Below are 18,680 nucleotides of genomic sequence, written 5' to 3'. Positions count from 1 at the left end.
TGTTGGGGGAGAGCGGTGTGTTGGAGGGAAGAGAGGTGTGTTGGAGGGAAGAGAGGTGTGTTGGAGGGAAGAGAGGTGTGTTGGTGGGAAGAGAGGTGTGTTGGAGGGAAGAGAGGTGTGTTGGAGGGAAGAGAGGTGTGTTGGAGGGGAGAGCGGTGTGTTGGGGGGAGCGGTGTGTTGGGGGGAAGAGAGGTGTGTTGGGGGGAAGAGAGGTGTGTTGGAAGGAAGAGAGGTGTGTTGGAGGGAAGAGAGGTGTGTTGGGGGAGAGCGGTGTGTTGGGGAGAGCGGTGTGTTGGGGGAGAGCAGTGTGTTGGAGGAGAACGGTGTGTTGGGGGAGAGCGGTGTGTTGGGGGAGAGCGGTGTGTTGGGGGAGAGCGGTGTGTTGGGGGAGAGCGGTGTGTTGGAGGAGAGCGGCGTGTTGGGGGAGAGAGCGGTGAGTGTGTCGAGGGGGTGGAAGAGAGCGGTGTTGGGGGGCAGAAGATAGAACTAGACACCTTGTGGATGGTAATATACTACTAGTTGATGAAGGTGAGTGGTACTATAACAGCTAGTGGATGGTGCCATGATATCATGCTAGCCCCTCTGGACTAGCAGACACCAGGCTCGATCCTGACACAATGATACACTATCACCTAGTATACTGCAAACACAATTACAGGATGGTGGTGTCACACTCATTAAATAGTAAGGTTGAGGAATCAATATATATCAAAGCACCATAGCATCACTTAAGATCCTCGGGTACCCACCTCAATATGTACACATAAAATTACCTACCACCTGGCATAAATGATGTACATCGGTAGAACTGACCCAAGGCAAATACTGCAGCATAATCTTATATATACTAGTAGTAAATAAACACAAAATGCCACTTGAAGCAAGAGCTGAACGTCAACACGTCCGCCCGTCTGAGAAATGAAAGACCTAGTGATGCCTCGGGGCCGGCGGGCCGCTTGACACATTATTTCCAACTCGGCAAATCAACCGACGCTTATCCTTCAAATCTCACAAGCTTATATCAAACCATTTATCAATCACTAACTCCTAAATTATATAGTACTGAATAAGTATTTAAATATACAACCTTACAGGAGAGCACAATCACTGAAGCAATACATAAAAGAATACATCATGATGTATAAAAATTATCAACAGAGAATTCATATCTACAGGATATGGTAACATTGGCGGAGACTGTAAGCCAAGGGGGGGGGGAGGAGGGGTGTTAAGGGAGAATTTCAAAACGTTACCGGTCAACCGCTAATACATAAGTATACATGAATAAAAGTAAGCATCATGTATCAACATAATTACCAAAACTTTGCCTCTGTGGTAGAAATCTCACAGTACCAGAATATCAGTGAACAACATAACAAGAGCTTATGCACTGAACAGTAATGAAATTGATATTTCACAGTATACATGCTAGTCATACATCAGATACCTAAATGTATACATTCTACATCGTAGTACAGATAGCATATCATGTACAACAATACATAGAATTTCATAATATAGAGACATAATCGTAAGATACAGGACATTAGGCTTCCGTTATTTCTTATACTTCCAATATCTCCACAAATACATGGCACACACTTTTGGTAATGATACATAATATGTATAGGTATATTTAACATACAATGACAATACGAAATATATACTAGAGTATTGTCAAAAAGAGATTATATAGATATAATAATATTTGTGACACTAGGCTAATCGGCCTGGATATCACTATACAGTATGAACTCCTCATACACAGTATGTTCATACCGGTGTATGTGTGGTCATAACGGATGGCAAGGAATAGTCCTACCCACTATCCAGTGGAGGTACTGGTGGTGGGAGGCTGTGGGTGGTATTGTAGAGCTGGTGGGTGGCTGTGGGTGGCATTACAGGGCGGGTGGGTGGTGGGAGGGCAGCTTGAAGCAGCATATCGGTCGGCTCCCTCCCGCTACTGAACTTGGCTAATTCGTGAGGTGCACAATACAAGCCCACAGCTGTGTGTGTGTAACACATCCATGACAGTGTCCTGACCAGTACCCCCCGCTGATTGCTCACTACCATCCCACTGCAATCGACCCCTTGTTCATTGCTCCACCCAACGACACACTATACAGAGCGGAGAGCAAAGGTTAACGCGAACACAAGGTCAGCGGTGAGGTGGGTGACACGGTGACCAGACCCACCGGCAGCTGTCTGGCATCCCGCCGCAACAACAATTGCTTAAAGAGCATTACAAAGACAAGCACGTAAGCACTGACAGACCATATGAGGGACAGCACACCCTATTGATAACAATTTATGAGGAGCCGTCAGGAAACGGTTAGGCTACGAGCCCCAGGAGAGGCTAGGCTACGAGCCCCAGGAAAGGCTAGGCTACGAACCCCAGGAGAGGCTAGGCTACGAGCCCCAGGAGAGGCTAGGCTACGAGCCCCAGGAGAGGCTAGGCTACGAGCCCCAGGAGAGGCTAGGCTACGAGCCCCAGGAGAGGCTAGGCTACGAGCCCCAGGAGAGGCTAGGCTACGAGCCCCAGGAGAGGCTAGGCTACGAGCCCCAGGAGAGGCTAGGCTACGAGCCCCAGGAGAGGCTAGGCTACGAGCCCCAGGAGAGGCTAGGCTACGAGCCCCAGGAAAGTCATTAATTGTGGAAAACCATGAAACAAAGAAGTTGCAATACATATACCAGATTGTAATATAATTTTCTACCTGTGACATTATTTGAAAGACAATGATACAGCAAGACGAAGACAGAATGATAAAAGCACAGGAAGAGAGGGAGACGGTTGAGAGAAGAACTGAAAATGCAGCTAAGGAAGGAAGAGTCAACAGTTAGGGGTACCAAGATTGAGGTAACGTTACATGCAGATTTAGCTGCTCTAAGACATAATGATGAACTATATTTAATTGACACTGCATCCATACAAGATTCTGAAACCTTTATTATGTGCAGCAAGGAATGTTTCGATGGTGGTTCTGGCTGCCAATCTAGCATTAGTTTTTATAACTGCTTAAGGAGCAGATTTTGAATCGGGAAATTACTTTCCCTCCGGTGCTTTTAGTGCACTGGTAGTTAAATGAACAAATCCACAAGGGCCGTGACGAGGATCACGGCCCTTGTGGATTTGTTCATTTGATGCATCACGTTAGTGTGATCTCTGTGTGTGAGGATGTAAGGGCGAAGAGGGAGAACGGCCTATTGACATAGCTCGGGTGCAGGGGGGGGGGGGTTGTGTAAAAGCCTGGTTCGTGCCTCGGAGAGGCTACGGATCCAGTAAGTTCAGTAGAACTTCGGTTTCAACCCTTTTACCCTGTCGTAGCTCAGTCGATTAAGGCAGTGTCTGGGATGCTCCCGGACGCAGGTTCGTATCCTCGTCACGGCCCTTGTGGATTTGTTCATTTGATGCATCACGTTAGTGTGATCTCTGTGTGTACTGGTAGTTAGTTGTAGTACAGCCAGTTCAACTTCTGTTTCAGCCAGGTGTTTAATCTGATACTGATTGTGAACAAATAATATTTATATAAAATCTGCAGGCTGCTGCTGTACGTCCTGTTGATGATTGGACTAAACAGTTGGTGTAAACACGATGGTCGTGAGAACCGAGGTTCTTGATAGATGGCAATTGTTTCAAGTGTGGCTGCTTTTAGACTATCAAGATTCTCATTACACTTTTGGGGAGTGCGTATATGATACCTGAATTGTGGAACGCAGGTGTATTAGGATATCAGGAATAAGTTCATTGTATTTAAAAGTTATATTCACCTTGATAAGGTTGTAAAAGCATTTTCCACAACCATTTTTCGTAAAAAGTGCGAGCTAGCTGTGCGATATATAACCCGTGGAGCCGGTCGGCCGAGCGGACAGCACGCTGGACTTGCGATCCTGTGGTCCTGGGTTCGATCCCAGGCGCCGGCGAGAAACATTGGGCAGAGTTTCTTTCACCCTATGCCCCTGTTACCTAGCAGTAAAATAGGTACCTGGGTGTTAGTCAGCTGTCACGGGCTGCTTCCTGGGGGTGGAGGCCTGGTCGAGGACCGGGCCGCGGGGACACTAAAAAGCCCCGAAATCATCATCTCAAGATAGCTTATTAGCACCAATCGCTGGTTGGGAGATTTTTTCTAACACATTTAGATACATCTGCATTTGTGCAGCTACCCTAGACTACATGAAGGGGAGTACAGAACGTGTCAAAAGTGATGCTAAAAATCCCCATCGCTCAGGATGGCTAATCATACCATCAGTAGCCTCGTAGTAGTCTCGGGTCTCGTAGCCTGGTGGATAGCGCGCAGGACTCGTAATTCTGTGGCGCGGGTTCGATTCCCGCAAGAGGCAGAAACAAATGGGCAAAGTTTCTTTCACCCTGAATGCCCCTGTTACCTAGCAGTAAATAGGTACCTGGGAGTTAGTCAGCTGTCACGGGCTGCTTCCTGGGGGTGGAGGCCTGGTCGAGGACCGGGCCGCGGGGACACTAAAGCCCCGAAATCATCTCAAGATAACCTCAAGATAGCCTGCACTGGTAAATTTTCGGTTCCTTATGTGGATATATAACTCCAGGGACTTGGCATGCCATATTTCGTTTACAATAGAGAAGAGTGAAGATTTAAGTGTAATGGAATACATTTGGGATATTCCTGCGCGTGAATAAATGGTAAACATTCATTCAGCCAATAACACTGCTACTGAATATAACAGTTTCATCTCAATATGAAAAGCACTAGCAAATAATATCTAAGCGTCACAAACCAACGTAAATTACTATCACAGGCAACTATCCCAGATTTTCTCAAACCACTTGGACGGGACGGTAGAGAGACGGTCTCGCTTCATGCAGGTCGACGTTTAATCCCCGACCGTCCAAATGGTTGGTCACCATTCCTTTCCTCCCGTCCCATCCCAAATCCCCATCCTGATCCCTTCCAAGTGCTATATAGTCTAATGGCGTGGCGCTTTCTCCTGATAGTTCCCTTCCCTTCCATACACATCGCCTAAACAAGTTCTTCAGATGCTACTTATATAATCTGCCAACTTCAAACTAACCCGGGCAACCACTCTGAAATACCAACCCTAATCTATACAAGAAAAAGCCTCAAACGCTTTGTAACTAGCAATAACATTAGGCTACTCTACAAATCCATAAAATCCGAACTCTTCCTCATATTAAAAAATAACCGAGTAACCCTTGTTCATACAAGTGATCACACACTGGCATTAACTATAAAACTATATTAAACCTACCCAGATAATTTATAAACTACTGTACACGCCACTTTACTGCTACCTAGCTAAACATAATTTACCACAGACCTTTAAAAACACCAATGATTAAGTAATAAATATGATTGACTTGATACATTCAGCTCTTGACGAAAATGATAACCCGATAGAAAGCACTGATCTTCGAAAGGTCTGACACTGTTAACCGTAAAACACTAAAAATGCATCGCTCATTTCAATACATCAGATCTTACCTCAGTGGCAGGTACCAGTGTCATTCTGTGAGTAATGTTACTTCTCCCATACTACCAAATATATCAGCGTCGCGCAGGGAAGCATACTTAGCCCATTCCTTTTTCTCATGTACAACAATGCCCCACTAAATGACACGACCTTCATTTTATCAAATACTAACCCAATCATCCCAAATGCCATAGTAAATGCTGAACTCAAATAGAGCTACATATCGCTGGATACTAGCACACATGCACTTAAAACTGACAAGACATACTCCAAATTATTTAGAACAAAATCTTCCAATCAAATAAATCTAGGACAATTATTCAACACAAATTCACAATTAAAATAACTCCAATCCCAACAGCATTAAGCAAATCCTCTAAGAGTAAACATGAGAGCACTACACATTCTGAAGTGTACACTGTACACTTCGATATTCTAAAGGTGTAATATATACTAACCCTAATCTCAAACGCCTCAGAGAATTCCAACCGAGCCCATGGACACCCCGACAAATACATGTATCTCTACTTTGTTTCAAGAGTCCAACTGAATCAAAGCAAAAATGCTTTGTAAACATAGGGTACTAAATTGTGAAATCGCCTGTAAAATGCCATAAAATGCTATACTATCATACTAAATACCGCTACTCACTATCGCCATCACTATAACCATCTTCGCTACTATCTTCATCACTGTAACCTGAATGAATTAAGTTCATTGTTTTCGATTAAACATTGAAAATACGCGGTAAACTTACGCGGTAAACATCAGCAATTTCATTTCAGACAATGAAAATCGCATGGGGGGGGGGGGGGGGAAACAGGCCTTCCGTGGGGTGCCACCTGAGGTCAGAGAGGTATTAGATGATCAACGTTCTTGTCATATAAATTGCTAAACAGATTAAGGTGCACTCAGGTGACACCCCAGAGAAGAATACCATTTGCGTCTCTTTGGGATCCTGGCTTATTGTGGTATACAGTGTGGTGAGCTATGGACCGAGTGAATGAAATAATTCACTCGTCAATGTGGTTAGAACTGAGTACATAAGCAGCTGAGAAAGAAGCCGCAGCTATCCAAGGTATCTAGTCATTCATAGTACATTCGTAAGTAAATAATTCACAATGTTCAACAATCAATAAGAAGCCCTCAAGGAAAACAACACTTACCTAATCAGCTGTGTATGGTTGTCCAAGATGCTATTGTCACTTTTTGTTTTAAAAATCCACGTCAAGCCACAAAAACTGTCACAAAAAAATCACCACAAGAATGTCTAATCACAACATAAGTATATATATCTAACGTGAATACACCACGACTAAGAATAGAGACACTGATCCACTGAGACTGTTACTGGCAGCCGTGCGTCTAGTACCCGCGGCCGCCTCCACCACACTGAGCACATCAACACCCTCCACCCAACACATCCACTCTGGCGCTCTCTGACAACTACACCTAGTTACCCCTCTCGTTTTCTCTTCACGTTTTTATTCGCTAGCATTTCCATACGGTATACTATATCCTTGTAAAGCTTCTGCGTGTTGTCATAATTCTATTATCGCTAAAAAAATAAATATTAGTGCATTAATATCGTTTTATTTATTCCTACGGCGTCTCATCTAACTCCCGTCCGTTTTCTGTTGTCAGTGTAAACTGGTGTCCTGTTCCAGACTTCTTTTCTTATTGATGGTACACTTCAATATCAGCAAATTTCCCGAATCTCCCTGTTACTGATCAAAGTATAAATGGATTTAATACATCAGCGTGTATCTGTATGTCTCCTGTTTGAAGGGAGGACAATTTTGGCTCCCTATAATTGGGATAAGAAAGCATTTGAAGGTGAGCGACCACAAGGTTGCCCGAGTCCCTACCAACGTTAACTCAAATAATATTAGTGTAGAAAGTGTATCTTACAATTATTTCTTAAATGTGACTATTAATATATTTAATAAATCACATGAACATAACACAATATGCGCACAGTCACTACCGTAGCTGCTGATCATTTAATACATTCCTCGACGCTGCTTCATCATATTTTCTACAGTGCATATATATTTATAGGCTGAAAGGTTAATATAAGGCCCCCGTGGCCAATCTCACAGTAGTGATAGTTATTGACAATAACTAAATGTTAGTCGACTAAGGAATTGAGGAATTAGCATCAGACTGAGCACTCTGCCACGCACCTACGCCACCCAGCATGAGACACACACACACACAAGGCTGAGCTCCATCCTTGACGCAGGTGCTGAAGGCATACCTCAGCTCCTGATGCACCTCCACAGGTACCCCACAGCACTTGACAGATTTCTTAACGTTGACGCTGTGCCAGGCTGAGAGCAGAAGTTGTCAGGGATCTGGCGCTTGGAGGCATCAAGTCCAACTGTACTGTTACTATACACGATATATTTTGAGTTGTGTAGGCTAGCTTGCTTTTGCAAATCTAATTTTAATCTACGAATTCTATATTTTTCGAAGGTCATCATATATACCTCATGTTACTACTAGGAAAATGTTGTCACTGACAATAAAAATATAGAATATAAAGTTGTAAGATAATCTTGGTTATTTACGAGTACTGTTACGGGGGTTTTGCGTTGTGGGTTTTGGCATCAGTGAAGCCCGAGTGGAGAGGCGCACCGGACCTCTGATCAATAGTTACTTACGGGCCGTGTGTGTGCGTATCAGAGTGTATGTTAGTGCGTACGCAGCCTACCTACGCGTGCATGTTTACAGCGTGGTTATGTGTACGTATTAGAAGGATAGTATGCGCATTAAGACAGGCCTGTGCGTATTTGGTGAGAAGATAAGCACGTGATATGTGGGTTGTTTAATATGTGCGTATGGGAGTTTAGCGTGTTTGCGTTTGGTAAATTGGGTGAGTGTGCGGTTTGGTAGGTAATTACAGGCGTCCGAGAAGCTGAGTTGAGGAAGGTAATTATACGCGTCCGGGAAGTGGGTATGGAAATGTTAATTAGTGCATAGTAGGGAGGTTAGTATGCGTGTATAGGATTGTTAGGGCGCTTATCTCTCAGTGACTATGGGGGAGTGAGATCAAGTTCTTCATGCCCTGCCTCCTATAACCGTTTATACCTGGCGTGCTAACTACCCCTCTTAACATTCATTAACGTTTTCATCATATTTTTTTCTTAAAAGTTGTGGATGGAATTGGCTGTTGACTAACTCCAGGGTATCTATTTACTACAAGGTGAACAGAGACATTAGGTGAAAGGAAATGTACCCAACCATTTCTGTCCCACCCGGGAATCTAACCCAGGATATTCGATTGTGAGTCGATAACAGCAAGATGATAACGCTATCTATAGAAGACATAAAATTGAGCGTTTTAAGAAGTCAAGAAGACATTAAGTTAATATTTCTCTAACATAGGACACTGTAACACTGGAGTGAATTACCACTGAATATTAAAGCAAACAATTTAATCAGTATATATAACAATATATTCGTGCCCACCACCCTTCAATAAACATTTGTTTAATGAATGTAGATGGAGATAATAACTAGGAAACAGACTCATCACGGACCACTATATTCATCCTGTCATCCAGTGAACAATGAGAGTAGCCTAATATGCAGTTAATTGTTCATCAAATTCACCAGTTCTCTTGCTGTGCTTGAACTTCGAATTAGTAATTATACTATATTTCGTGTACACAAGCTGAATTGCAGGCTTTTCTAGCTAGTTTTAATGAAGTAGCCCAAGGCGAAAAAGCTGTTTTCGTTGATAGCTGAGTAGCACTTTATTCATTAAACAGTCGAAATTCAATTTTCTTGTCCATAGCTAAGGATTGGGTTTCCAGAAAGTTAAACCTACTAGGTGTAGAGTGAGATACAACTTCAGATGAGTTGACTATTAAATCGGTGAAACCAGATACCGCCAACTTAACCACGAGGAAACTATCACAAGTCAGTAACCCGTGCGTTTCGGGCAAGTCCTTAATCCTATGTTCCCCGGAAGGCGACCCCGCCAAATCGTTTACAATCAGATACGAATTTTACTGTTGGGTAAACAGAGGCTACAGTTAAGGATTGACGCCCAGTAACTCCTCGCCGGTCAGGATACAAACCCAGGGCAAAACGCTCGCGAAACGCGATGCCAATGTCTTACCCAACCGGTCCTTGACTCAAGTCCATTACATCCAGCGGTCGACCCCACAGACGCATTCATCAATTTTTACATGCTGTTCATTCAAAACGGAAATTTTCTTAAATATAAATTAATATTATAATATATTAGCATATTGTGCATATATAGGCTTAGGTAAGGTTAGGTTAGGTGTTTAGGTTCTGTTGGCGATTATTTGTATTTGTAGTACATGGAAGAAGCATTTACAGCGTTGTGGTTCGTACAAAATTCGTCAGTGAAGCACTTGTTCCGGAAGTGTTCGAATGAAATCAGTTGTGAGTCGTGTGTAAACCGTTTTTCATTCATAAACAGGGGGTTTGGCGGGTGCATGCAATCACTTTTCAGCCCGTCCTTCAAACAAAGACCGACCCAAAAGTGATTCAATGCACCCGTTAAACCCCCCTGTTTATGAATGAAAAACAGTTTACACACGACTCACAGCTGATTTCGTTCGAACACTTCCGGAACAAATGCTTCACTGACGAATTTTGTTCGAAAAACAACGCTGTAAATGCTTCACCCACATACTACAAATACAAATAATCGCCAACCGTACCTAAACACCTAACCTATACCTTTATATGCATAATATGCTGATATATTATAATATTAATTTATATTTGAGAAAATTCCCATTTTGAATTTACTGCATGTTAAAATTTATGAATGCGTCTGTGGGGTCGACCGCTGGGTGTAATGGACTTGATTCGAGGACGGGTTGCAGCACCTGCCAACAGATGGTGTTCCTGCCTGAGTTCCCAGTTGGCTCCACGATCAGTCCTGTCACAGGTACGCCTATGTGTAGCAGTGTTTCCCGTGTCGCCTCTTCATAGTGGGTCCCACTTTCTCAGCAGTGCCTGTCATCCTTCGGACATTATTCTGTAGGGGCCAATCGTTCCATACTTTTAGTATTTGCTTCACGTGCCTGTGTTTATCTGCCAACATTCTTGCGTGGACTTGGCATTTTGGAAGATAATGGACTTTGGAGTTGAGCTGCGTGTGTGACCCGTCCTTATAACGGTACGTCGCATTTGAAATACTTTATCTAAGGCCAAAAACTCGAATACTAGAAAATGATAGCGGCTAGCGAAAATGACAATGTCCCGTTTTCTGTTCGTGGGTCCTTTTGTAAGTTAGCATAATGCGTTTTAGTACAATAGTTTCTTGACGTTGGGAACGCTCGCGTGAACGGGCTGGTGACACACAGATGTAACACAAAGAGCAACAGCTTTAAACTCGACAAGCCAAAATGTAGAACAGAAAAATGTTTAACCCGTAGGGTTATCAACCCATGGAACCGCCTACCCGCCGTAGATACCAAAACTGCTGCAATTCAAAATCCAGTTGGATAAAATCAGGACAAATAAGGGAACCTTTGACAAGTCAACGTCTTCTTGTCCACGTCGAGACCATTATTGAGATGGTAGGTTTACATGATTATTCACCCATCATGTTATTTATTTATTTATTTATGCATATACAAGAATGTACATTGGGAATGTGAGGATACATAATATGGTAATTACAGTCTTGTAAAGCCACTAGTACGCGCGGCGTTTAGGGCATGTCAATTCACCAGATTCGTCAGTATGCCGTTATCGAATCCAGACCGACTTTGGGGCCGGCATGCCATTTGTTGACGAGTATTTACACTAGGGACCTTCTTGAGGTTATCTTGAGATGATTTCGGGGCTTTTTAGTGTCCCTGCGGCCCGGTCCTCGACCAGGCCTCCACCCCCAGGAAGCAGCCCGTGACAGCTGACTAACACCCAGGTACCTATTTTACTGCTAGGTAACAGGGGCATAGGGTGAAAGAAACTCTGCCCATTGTTTCTCGCTGGCACCTGGGATCGAACCCAGGACCACAGGATCACAAGTCCAGCATGCTGTCCGCTCGGCCGGCCGACTCCCGACCTTAAGCTAGGTCAAGTGAACCATTTTTTTGCAGAGTAGTTTGGATATTTCGATGCTTCGTTTTCTAGTTTGGATATTTCGATGCTTCGTTTTCTATGACTTGTAGTTGTCTGTATTACTTTGCTAACTTATTAGCCTCGTTCTATTGCTGAAAGGGTTCACAAACCTGCCTTTCAAGCCATGGTTTACAGGGGGAGGAAGAGGAATATAAAGAAAATAGTGTAAGTCTTCATTCCAGCAAAATTCATATAAATTAAAAATAAAAAGCTATATTAATGCACTTGATATAGTAACAAATAATGGCAACACTTAATCCAACAACAATTATTTAAACAGCTATACTATATATCAAAATAAACTTTATTAACAATTATACACAATTATAATTTCTTTTCCACAGGAATGCAGTAATTTGCCAATTTTGCGAGAGATTACACATTATACAGAGCAAATACAACTTAGTAACAAGTGAACATTTTGTAATAATAAATCCTTAATCATTTCCAGTTTAAAAACAGTGATGTTAGTCTTCCTGATTCTATATTTGCCTTTGAAAACTTACCCCATTTTTGTGCATATAAGTTTGTCTTAAATGTTCTCAAAACAACGTGGATATTCTTAAAAAGACAATGACGAGGAAATACAGTTGGATCCTAATTTGAGATATATTTCAGAAGACAATGCAGAATCAAACTTTATTATTTTAAGAACCTTTTGTAAAAAATCGAGCATTCATTTTTGGGAAGCTCTCCCCCATCCTTAGTAGTCTCCCAGTGCTTACTTTCATCAGCAGTGTGATATAAATAAAAGAATACATGAGCACCAAAGCCAAGACAAGGCAGAGATGGGCTTACTCATGGGAGAGAGATGGAGGAGCACCAGCAGTGCACCAAGTGCCACACAAACGTGGGGAGGCCAAAAAGCATCCAAGTGAGACCAACATCTGAATCAATTCCAAGCCTAGGTAACACCAGTGGCAGCTTTCTAGGCTTCTTCCTCCTAAGTAACAAACAGTGCACACCATTCTAAGGTAGGAAGTCAGCTGGAAGGATAAATGGGAAAACCCCTCAGAAGAAATGCAGGTTTGCAGTTTTGGATGCAGGATTAAGAGAGAAGGTGAAATGGTAGAGCAAACACCTGAGTAATGCAAGAAGCATGCAAGGTTCACCACCAAATGGCAACTGAATTAAAGCAAAAAATAAGGAAATAAAACAGGAAGAAATAAGAGGTGCACAGACACGTTGAAACTAACACAAGACCACGCCCTGGTGCAAACTTTGGCCAACAGAAGGTAGCCAGCAATGAGACAATTAACTGGAACAAGCAAGTCCAGAAGGAATGCCAAAGGGCATCCGAGGTCAGTAAAATGGTGAGAGAGACACCAAAATCTCAATCATAAAGAGATGGCATGGTCTGGACCCGCTTTTTGGGTCTACAGTAATCCACACTATGGAGCATTCCTGGAACCAGAGAGAAGATAATAACTCCCCAAAACTGAAACACCCCAAAAATATAATCAATCAATCATAACTTTATTCATAAATGCTCATGCTTTCAGAGACCCAAAGACCCACTACTTGTACAAGGACTTGAGCCCCAAAAAATCAGCCATAGCCAGTGGCAACACTACAAAAAAAATTAATGATCTCAGATCCAGGGCAAGTGCATGGTCATAGTTCTGGAGCAGGATCTAAAGGAAACCCAGTGAACTTGAGGTGGCCAGGAATCCTGCTTATAGTGTAACAAAGTCATATACTTGAGACTGAGATACACATCAGGGAAATGAGGCAAAGAAGATACTCAACTCGAATCTGGAAGAACAAGACGAGTTTTATCAAAAACAATCCATCAGGTCTAAAATATAAAAAGATCGTAAAGAGAGTAAGGGCAAACAAAGAACACAAATGATGTGGTGGAGGCCGACTCCATACACAAATTCAAATGTAGATATGATAGCGCCCAATAGGCTCAGGAACCTGTACATCAGTTGATTGACAGTCGAGAGGCGGGACCAAAGCTCCCCCCCCTCCCCCCGCAAGCACAACTAGGCAAGTACAGCTAGGTACTTGCCTCAGAAAAATACCAAAACCCTGATTTTTTAAAAGATAAGTCCAAAGACAGAGCATACAGCCTACTTAGGATAAAAAACCAGGAGGTAGGATGGGAAGAAATGGTTTTGGAACAAAAGGAATGTTTCTTTTTTTCTGTCATGAACCTCCCTTACAGCTAGGTAGGTCATTATCTGCTTAGACAAAGTTAGGCTAAGGTTAATCTAGAGCTACTACCATAGCTACAAAGCCTCCTGTGTACACTGCTGTAAGCTGGGGGTCCTGGTAGCCTAGCTTGGATACAGCCTATGCTTGAGTTTCCTCATTGTATTCAGTGGTGCAGCACTTTGGAGATGGCTACAAGTCTCTGGACTTATTGGTTGCCTTGAGTTAAATTCTTCATGCATGATCAGTTCATACTTTCAGCAAAGGAGTTTCTCCACTTAAGTTTCCTGCTATATTTTTTCCTTTTTTTTTTTATAACTTGCTCCTTGACATGAGCATTTATGCTGCATACGTACGACACTACACTCATTCACATTTCAAATATGGCGTGTCGTGTGGTGAATAGGGTATGCAGTCACTTGTACCACTGTATTGTGCTTCCCCAGGATGATAATCTCCCTAATTGTCCCGGACCCATTTAATCACTTAAGAATCAAAGGCTATTTGATGTGCTCTTCAGTGTTTTTCCCTTAGTTTAGCTTTGCATCTACTGGCTGATGGTTCTTTTATAGTAGTTTGCTTCATTGAGGGTTGAGGGGGGTTTAGGACACTGGCTATTACTACAATACACATAGAAATCACAATAGTGTCATACATCAAATGAACAAATCCTCAAGGGCCGTGATGAGGGTTCGAACCTACGTCCTTCTGGGATCATCCTGGACATAGGTTCGAACCCTCACCATGGCCCTTGTGGATTTGGCCATGAGTACAGAACTTTGGAGGAGAGTACAGAACAGTTTTCAAGTAGGTTAGCATATGTGATTTGAAATTATGAAGCATTATGATGGTATCCCTTGATTTTAATGTTTTCATAAACACCTGTCACCCTTTTCCAGGCAGATGGTGCTCTAAGTTTACATCATTTTACTCACTAAACGTTAGGTGTTCCGATGTCATCATTCACGGATTCTTTGCATGTTTGTTATCGTGTATCTAGTTTCAGTTCTTGTGTTTTTCCATATCTAATTATTGCACTGTAATGTTGACCTATCCTAACTGCATATTCTGTAATAGGCAAGTAGAAGCCTATAGTAGGGAGCAATTTGATATGCTGTTCAAAAAGGTGCTTTTCATATAATGAATACTCTAAGGAAGATGTTTATTCAATTTGAAATGAAAACCAACTATTATAATTCTTCTGAAAATTTGCTCATTGGCTTTACTGCACCTAAAACTTCTTGTAACTTATTTGTTAATATAATTCATTGTGTCAGAGGCATGCGGCTTGTGTATATATATGTATACATGTCAGATTATTTTTAGGCTTCCCAAGGTCAAAGTACTCAATCTTCTCCAGCTTGTGACCCCACAACAGTTGACTAACTCCTGGATACCTATTTACAGCTAAGTGAACTGAGGCATTAGGTGAAAGGAACTGTGCACAGCTATTTCTGTCTTGCTTGGGATTAGAAACTGGGATTCCTGATTGTGCGTAGAATGAACCCAACTGTACTACCGAGACCCATATGAAATTCAATTCAGTATATTGACATGCTGCAATTTAAATATTATATGCAGTGGTACCATGTAAGTTCTCAGAATATCTTGTAACTTAATGCAGAACTGTGTGTGTTAGTAGACTGAGCAAGATATTAACCTCGTTAAACACAGAATAAACAGTTAGTTATTCACCATTTTGAAACACGCTTAATGACTTTACTGCACCCAAAGCTGTTTCTTTCCATTCATTCACTTAAGAAATTCAATATTTCAGATAATATGATTAAAACATTGAAGGTGTGGTGAATACAGTATAAACTCTCTGAATAACTAGATACCAATACCTCGCCAAGAGGCTTCGACTATACAGTGTACAAAAGAACATTACCAGGTAGAATCAAATATAGCCTATATTATTTAATGTGTAGAATAACAGTGTAGTCGGGATTCAATTTTACTGTAAGTGAAAAATTACTCGACCCTGTAAAAAGGATAAATTATTCCCTTATGATTCAGGATGATTTCTTTGGCTGTGAATCATCACTACATACACAGTAGTGGACGTTCAGCTAGATAACAAAATCACATACGATAGAAAGAAAATATTGTAAGTACCCAACTTCTGCATGCAACATTTTCTTCAATTTGCAATTTAAGAGCTGAATAACTCAGAGGTTTCAACACTTGGGCCTGAGCCTAAATTCCATCATCCACCTTTTAATTTAGCTTACATCGTTCACAACTTAAACAGTCCATAATATACACTCTTAGGCTGACAATACTTCTTAATTAGTGTAACACTAAATGCACAATAAACAAATTTGCCTGTATTACTATTAACTCTGACTTTCAAGTTCAATGGTTTCAGAAAATTTAACAATTGGGCCCAAATCATTTTCATAATACAGTATATCATCAATCTCTTACCAAGTACAGAAATAATTAAAAATCATGAAAATATGAATCATTTGTGTTACAAATGACCAAAACCTATTTTGACAAGATTAAATTCTGCCTAAGCTCAATAACTTGGCACTAAATGACTGTATAGTACCTATATCAGTGCTGATAACATATACTGCTATGTCTGCACATTACCCAGGACCAATCAGCAAGCAATGATAAGCTACTAGTAATTGGTTATCTATGACTGATGGTTAGATAAGGCTTTGAGATCACAGCATTATCATCACAAGCCATATTACTACAGACCAGCCAGGAGCCACACCACCTCTGACCCTCTTCAGCCCTGCCATCTCACCAGATGAACTTAGCCTACAGCCACAACCAGCAGAATCTACCACCAGCTGCAATTACCTACGTGTAATTACCTAAATGTAGTTACAGGACGAGAGCTATGTTCGTGGTGTCCCACCTTCCCAGCATTCTTTGTCATATAATGCTTTGAAACTACTGATGGTTTTGGCCTCCACTACCACCTAACTTGTTCCATCTGTCTACCACACTGTAAAATTCAATTTTCTTATATTTCTTTGGCAGCTTTGTTTAATTAGTTTAAATCTAAGCTGTAATCTGACTCTGCCTACAACCTCAACTTATGACATGCAGTGTCTTGATGCTGTTGTTCAATACTTCAACAACTGTAACCTTACATCAAAGATTATATATATATTTGTCTGGAAAAGGATCCATATATATATATATATATATATATATATATATATATATATATATATATATATATATATATATATATATATATATATATTATATAAAAGGGAAGAGGGTGGTAGGAGAAAAGCACACAGAAACTGTATTGGAGGGGACCTACATTCCCTCCAATGCGTTATGTGTGGTTTCCTCCGAGGCTATGGGTCCCCCTTCTTCCAGCCAGAGGTGGTACTCCCTTCCCTCTATATATATCTATATATATATATATATATATATATATATATATATATATATATATATATATATATATATATATATATATATATATATATATATATATATATATACACCCTATATTGTGTGTCAACTGTTCTTCTGTCAGGGGCACCTAAAAGAGTATGGATGACCTTTATGTATGCAGTCAAGTCATCTACATTACAAAATTGCGACTCATTGATTTAGTGACTGAGTGAGGAAATGTATCAAACATTATTTTTCCAGAAACAACAAGGTATAACCAGATTCCAATACCCAGGATATATAATGAACCCATTCCTATTACTGTACTCCAACCTCCAGCTCTGTCAACCCAACTGCGGCCATCATGATGAATCTGCCTCCACCTGTAAAATTTGGATAAGTCATAATTAAAGGGCTGTTTCCTATGATTATTATATAGCTTGTAGAAAACACTTTATAGGTTTTAGATTTTGTGTGAAGAATATTTTGACACCTAATGCATAGAGTACTGTACAATAAAATGCAAGTTTTGTTCCAGGAGCAAATATCCTATCATATATATAGTACTATATATTGATTGATTTTGATTTAGGTATGTGGGATGCTAAAATATGTGACAAGATTTTTAAAATAATGTCTTACAAATACTGTACCGAAGAGCTCACTCACCTGTAATTTTTGTCCCAAGGCAGTGGCAGGTGTTGGCTGTTGTGATTTTTCTCAAACTGACGTCGCTGTTCATACAATTCAGAGAAATTTTCACGTACCTCGGTTGCCAATTCTGTGTAACACGGGTGAATATATAATGGTTTGCACCAAACCACAAACATATGATTCAATCATACACAAACATATACAGACGACTGTACATGAAAAAATTTACCACAATTTTTAGCACTTCATGACAATGTCAACTTCAATTGCATAATTAATATACAGTAGTCTGTGTAATTAACCGCTGAAACCCAAAACGTTTATTGGAAACTTAAAATAAAGGAAGATTTCTGCTAAAGGAATACAGTAATTCATATGAATCTGGAAAAGGTTCCATATTTATTAACCCCTTAACTGCGTTGCCTCCAAATGTGACACCCCCGCAGTGAGCAGGAAATAAATTCTCTGGAAAAAATTCTTTTTTCTTTTTAAGGTGTCAAAAACCCTTCCCTCAGTATGGGTATGTGAAAAAAAAGTCGAAATTGTACTTACTTTGGCTGCTATGGGGTCTGGAAGTTGGGGCGTGACGTCATCATTCCCCGTGCGCCCGTGCCATAAGCTCTCAGGGGCGGTGGGGCGCTCGGGGAGGGGCGTGCGAGTTGCCGCAAATATATTTTCGTTCATTTTTGCGCACCTTTCCAAATACATTTTCATTGTTTTTATGTGCCAATCCAATGTATAATGAACACGTACACTATAATATCGCAGTACAACATCCGTACTGTCTGTAGACACTGTGTTATGTGCATGAAACTTGTGTACACATATGCAACACATATTTACTATGTATCATGCTAATTTGTGTATATATACAATCTATTTACACACTGTACACTGTCACACACTATATACAT

The 18,680-nt window shown here is 41.1% G+C and overlaps 3 protein-coding genes across 8 annotated transcripts in view; 1 reads left to right on the top strand and 2 right to left on the bottom strand.

Annotated features, from left to right (window-relative positions):
- The window catches only part of LOC123765884 (gamma-1-syntrophin-like), a 313,593-nt gene extending 306,710 nt beyond the window's left edge, over positions 1-6,883 (bottom strand). The window contains exon 1 of the mRNA XM_069336934.1: positions 6,630-6,883. The gene's annotated coding sequence lies outside the window, so the exon portion shown is untranslated. The remainder of the gene's footprint in view (positions 1-6,629) is intronic.
- Positions 6,884-10,595: 3,712 nt separating this feature from the next.
- FIG4 (polyphosphoinositide phosphatase FIG4) overlaps positions 10,596-18,680 on the top strand; it is a 54,469-nt gene continuing 46,384 nt past the window's right edge. Inside the window, exon 1 of the mRNA XM_069337337.1 lies at positions 10,596-10,630. The gene's annotated coding sequence lies outside the window, so the exon portion shown is untranslated. The remainder of the gene's footprint in view (positions 10,631-18,680) is intronic.
- The window catches only part of LOC123765882 (E3 ubiquitin-protein ligase RNF180), a 24,525-nt gene continuing 17,710 nt past the window's right edge, over positions 11,866-18,680 (bottom strand). For 5 of the 6 annotated variants that reach the window (XM_045754724.2, XM_045754727.2, XM_045754725.2 and 2 more), the window contains exons 8-9: positions 17,782-17,893; positions 11,866-17,495 (exon numbers count right to left, since the gene is read on the bottom strand). In XM_045754724.2, the coding sequence (XP_045610680.2) occupies positions 17,303-17,495; positions 17,782-17,893 (305 nt within the window). In that variant the 3' untranslated portion in view covers positions 11,866-17,302. The remainder of the gene's footprint in view (positions 17,496-17,781; positions 17,894-18,680) is intronic. The other variant, XR_011230702.1, reaches the window with a different exon arrangement.

Source organism: Procambarus clarkii, chromosome 37 (genome assembly GCF_040958095.1).
Source record: "Procambarus clarkii isolate CNS0578487 chromosome 37, FALCON_Pclarkii_2.0, whole genome shotgun sequence".
Taxonomy (NCBI): Eukaryota; Metazoa; Arthropoda; class Malacostraca; order Decapoda; family Cambaridae; genus Procambarus; species Procambarus clarkii.
The sequence above is the reverse complement of the archived record's forward strand: the minus strand, read 5'-3'. Positions and strand labels throughout refer to the sequence as shown.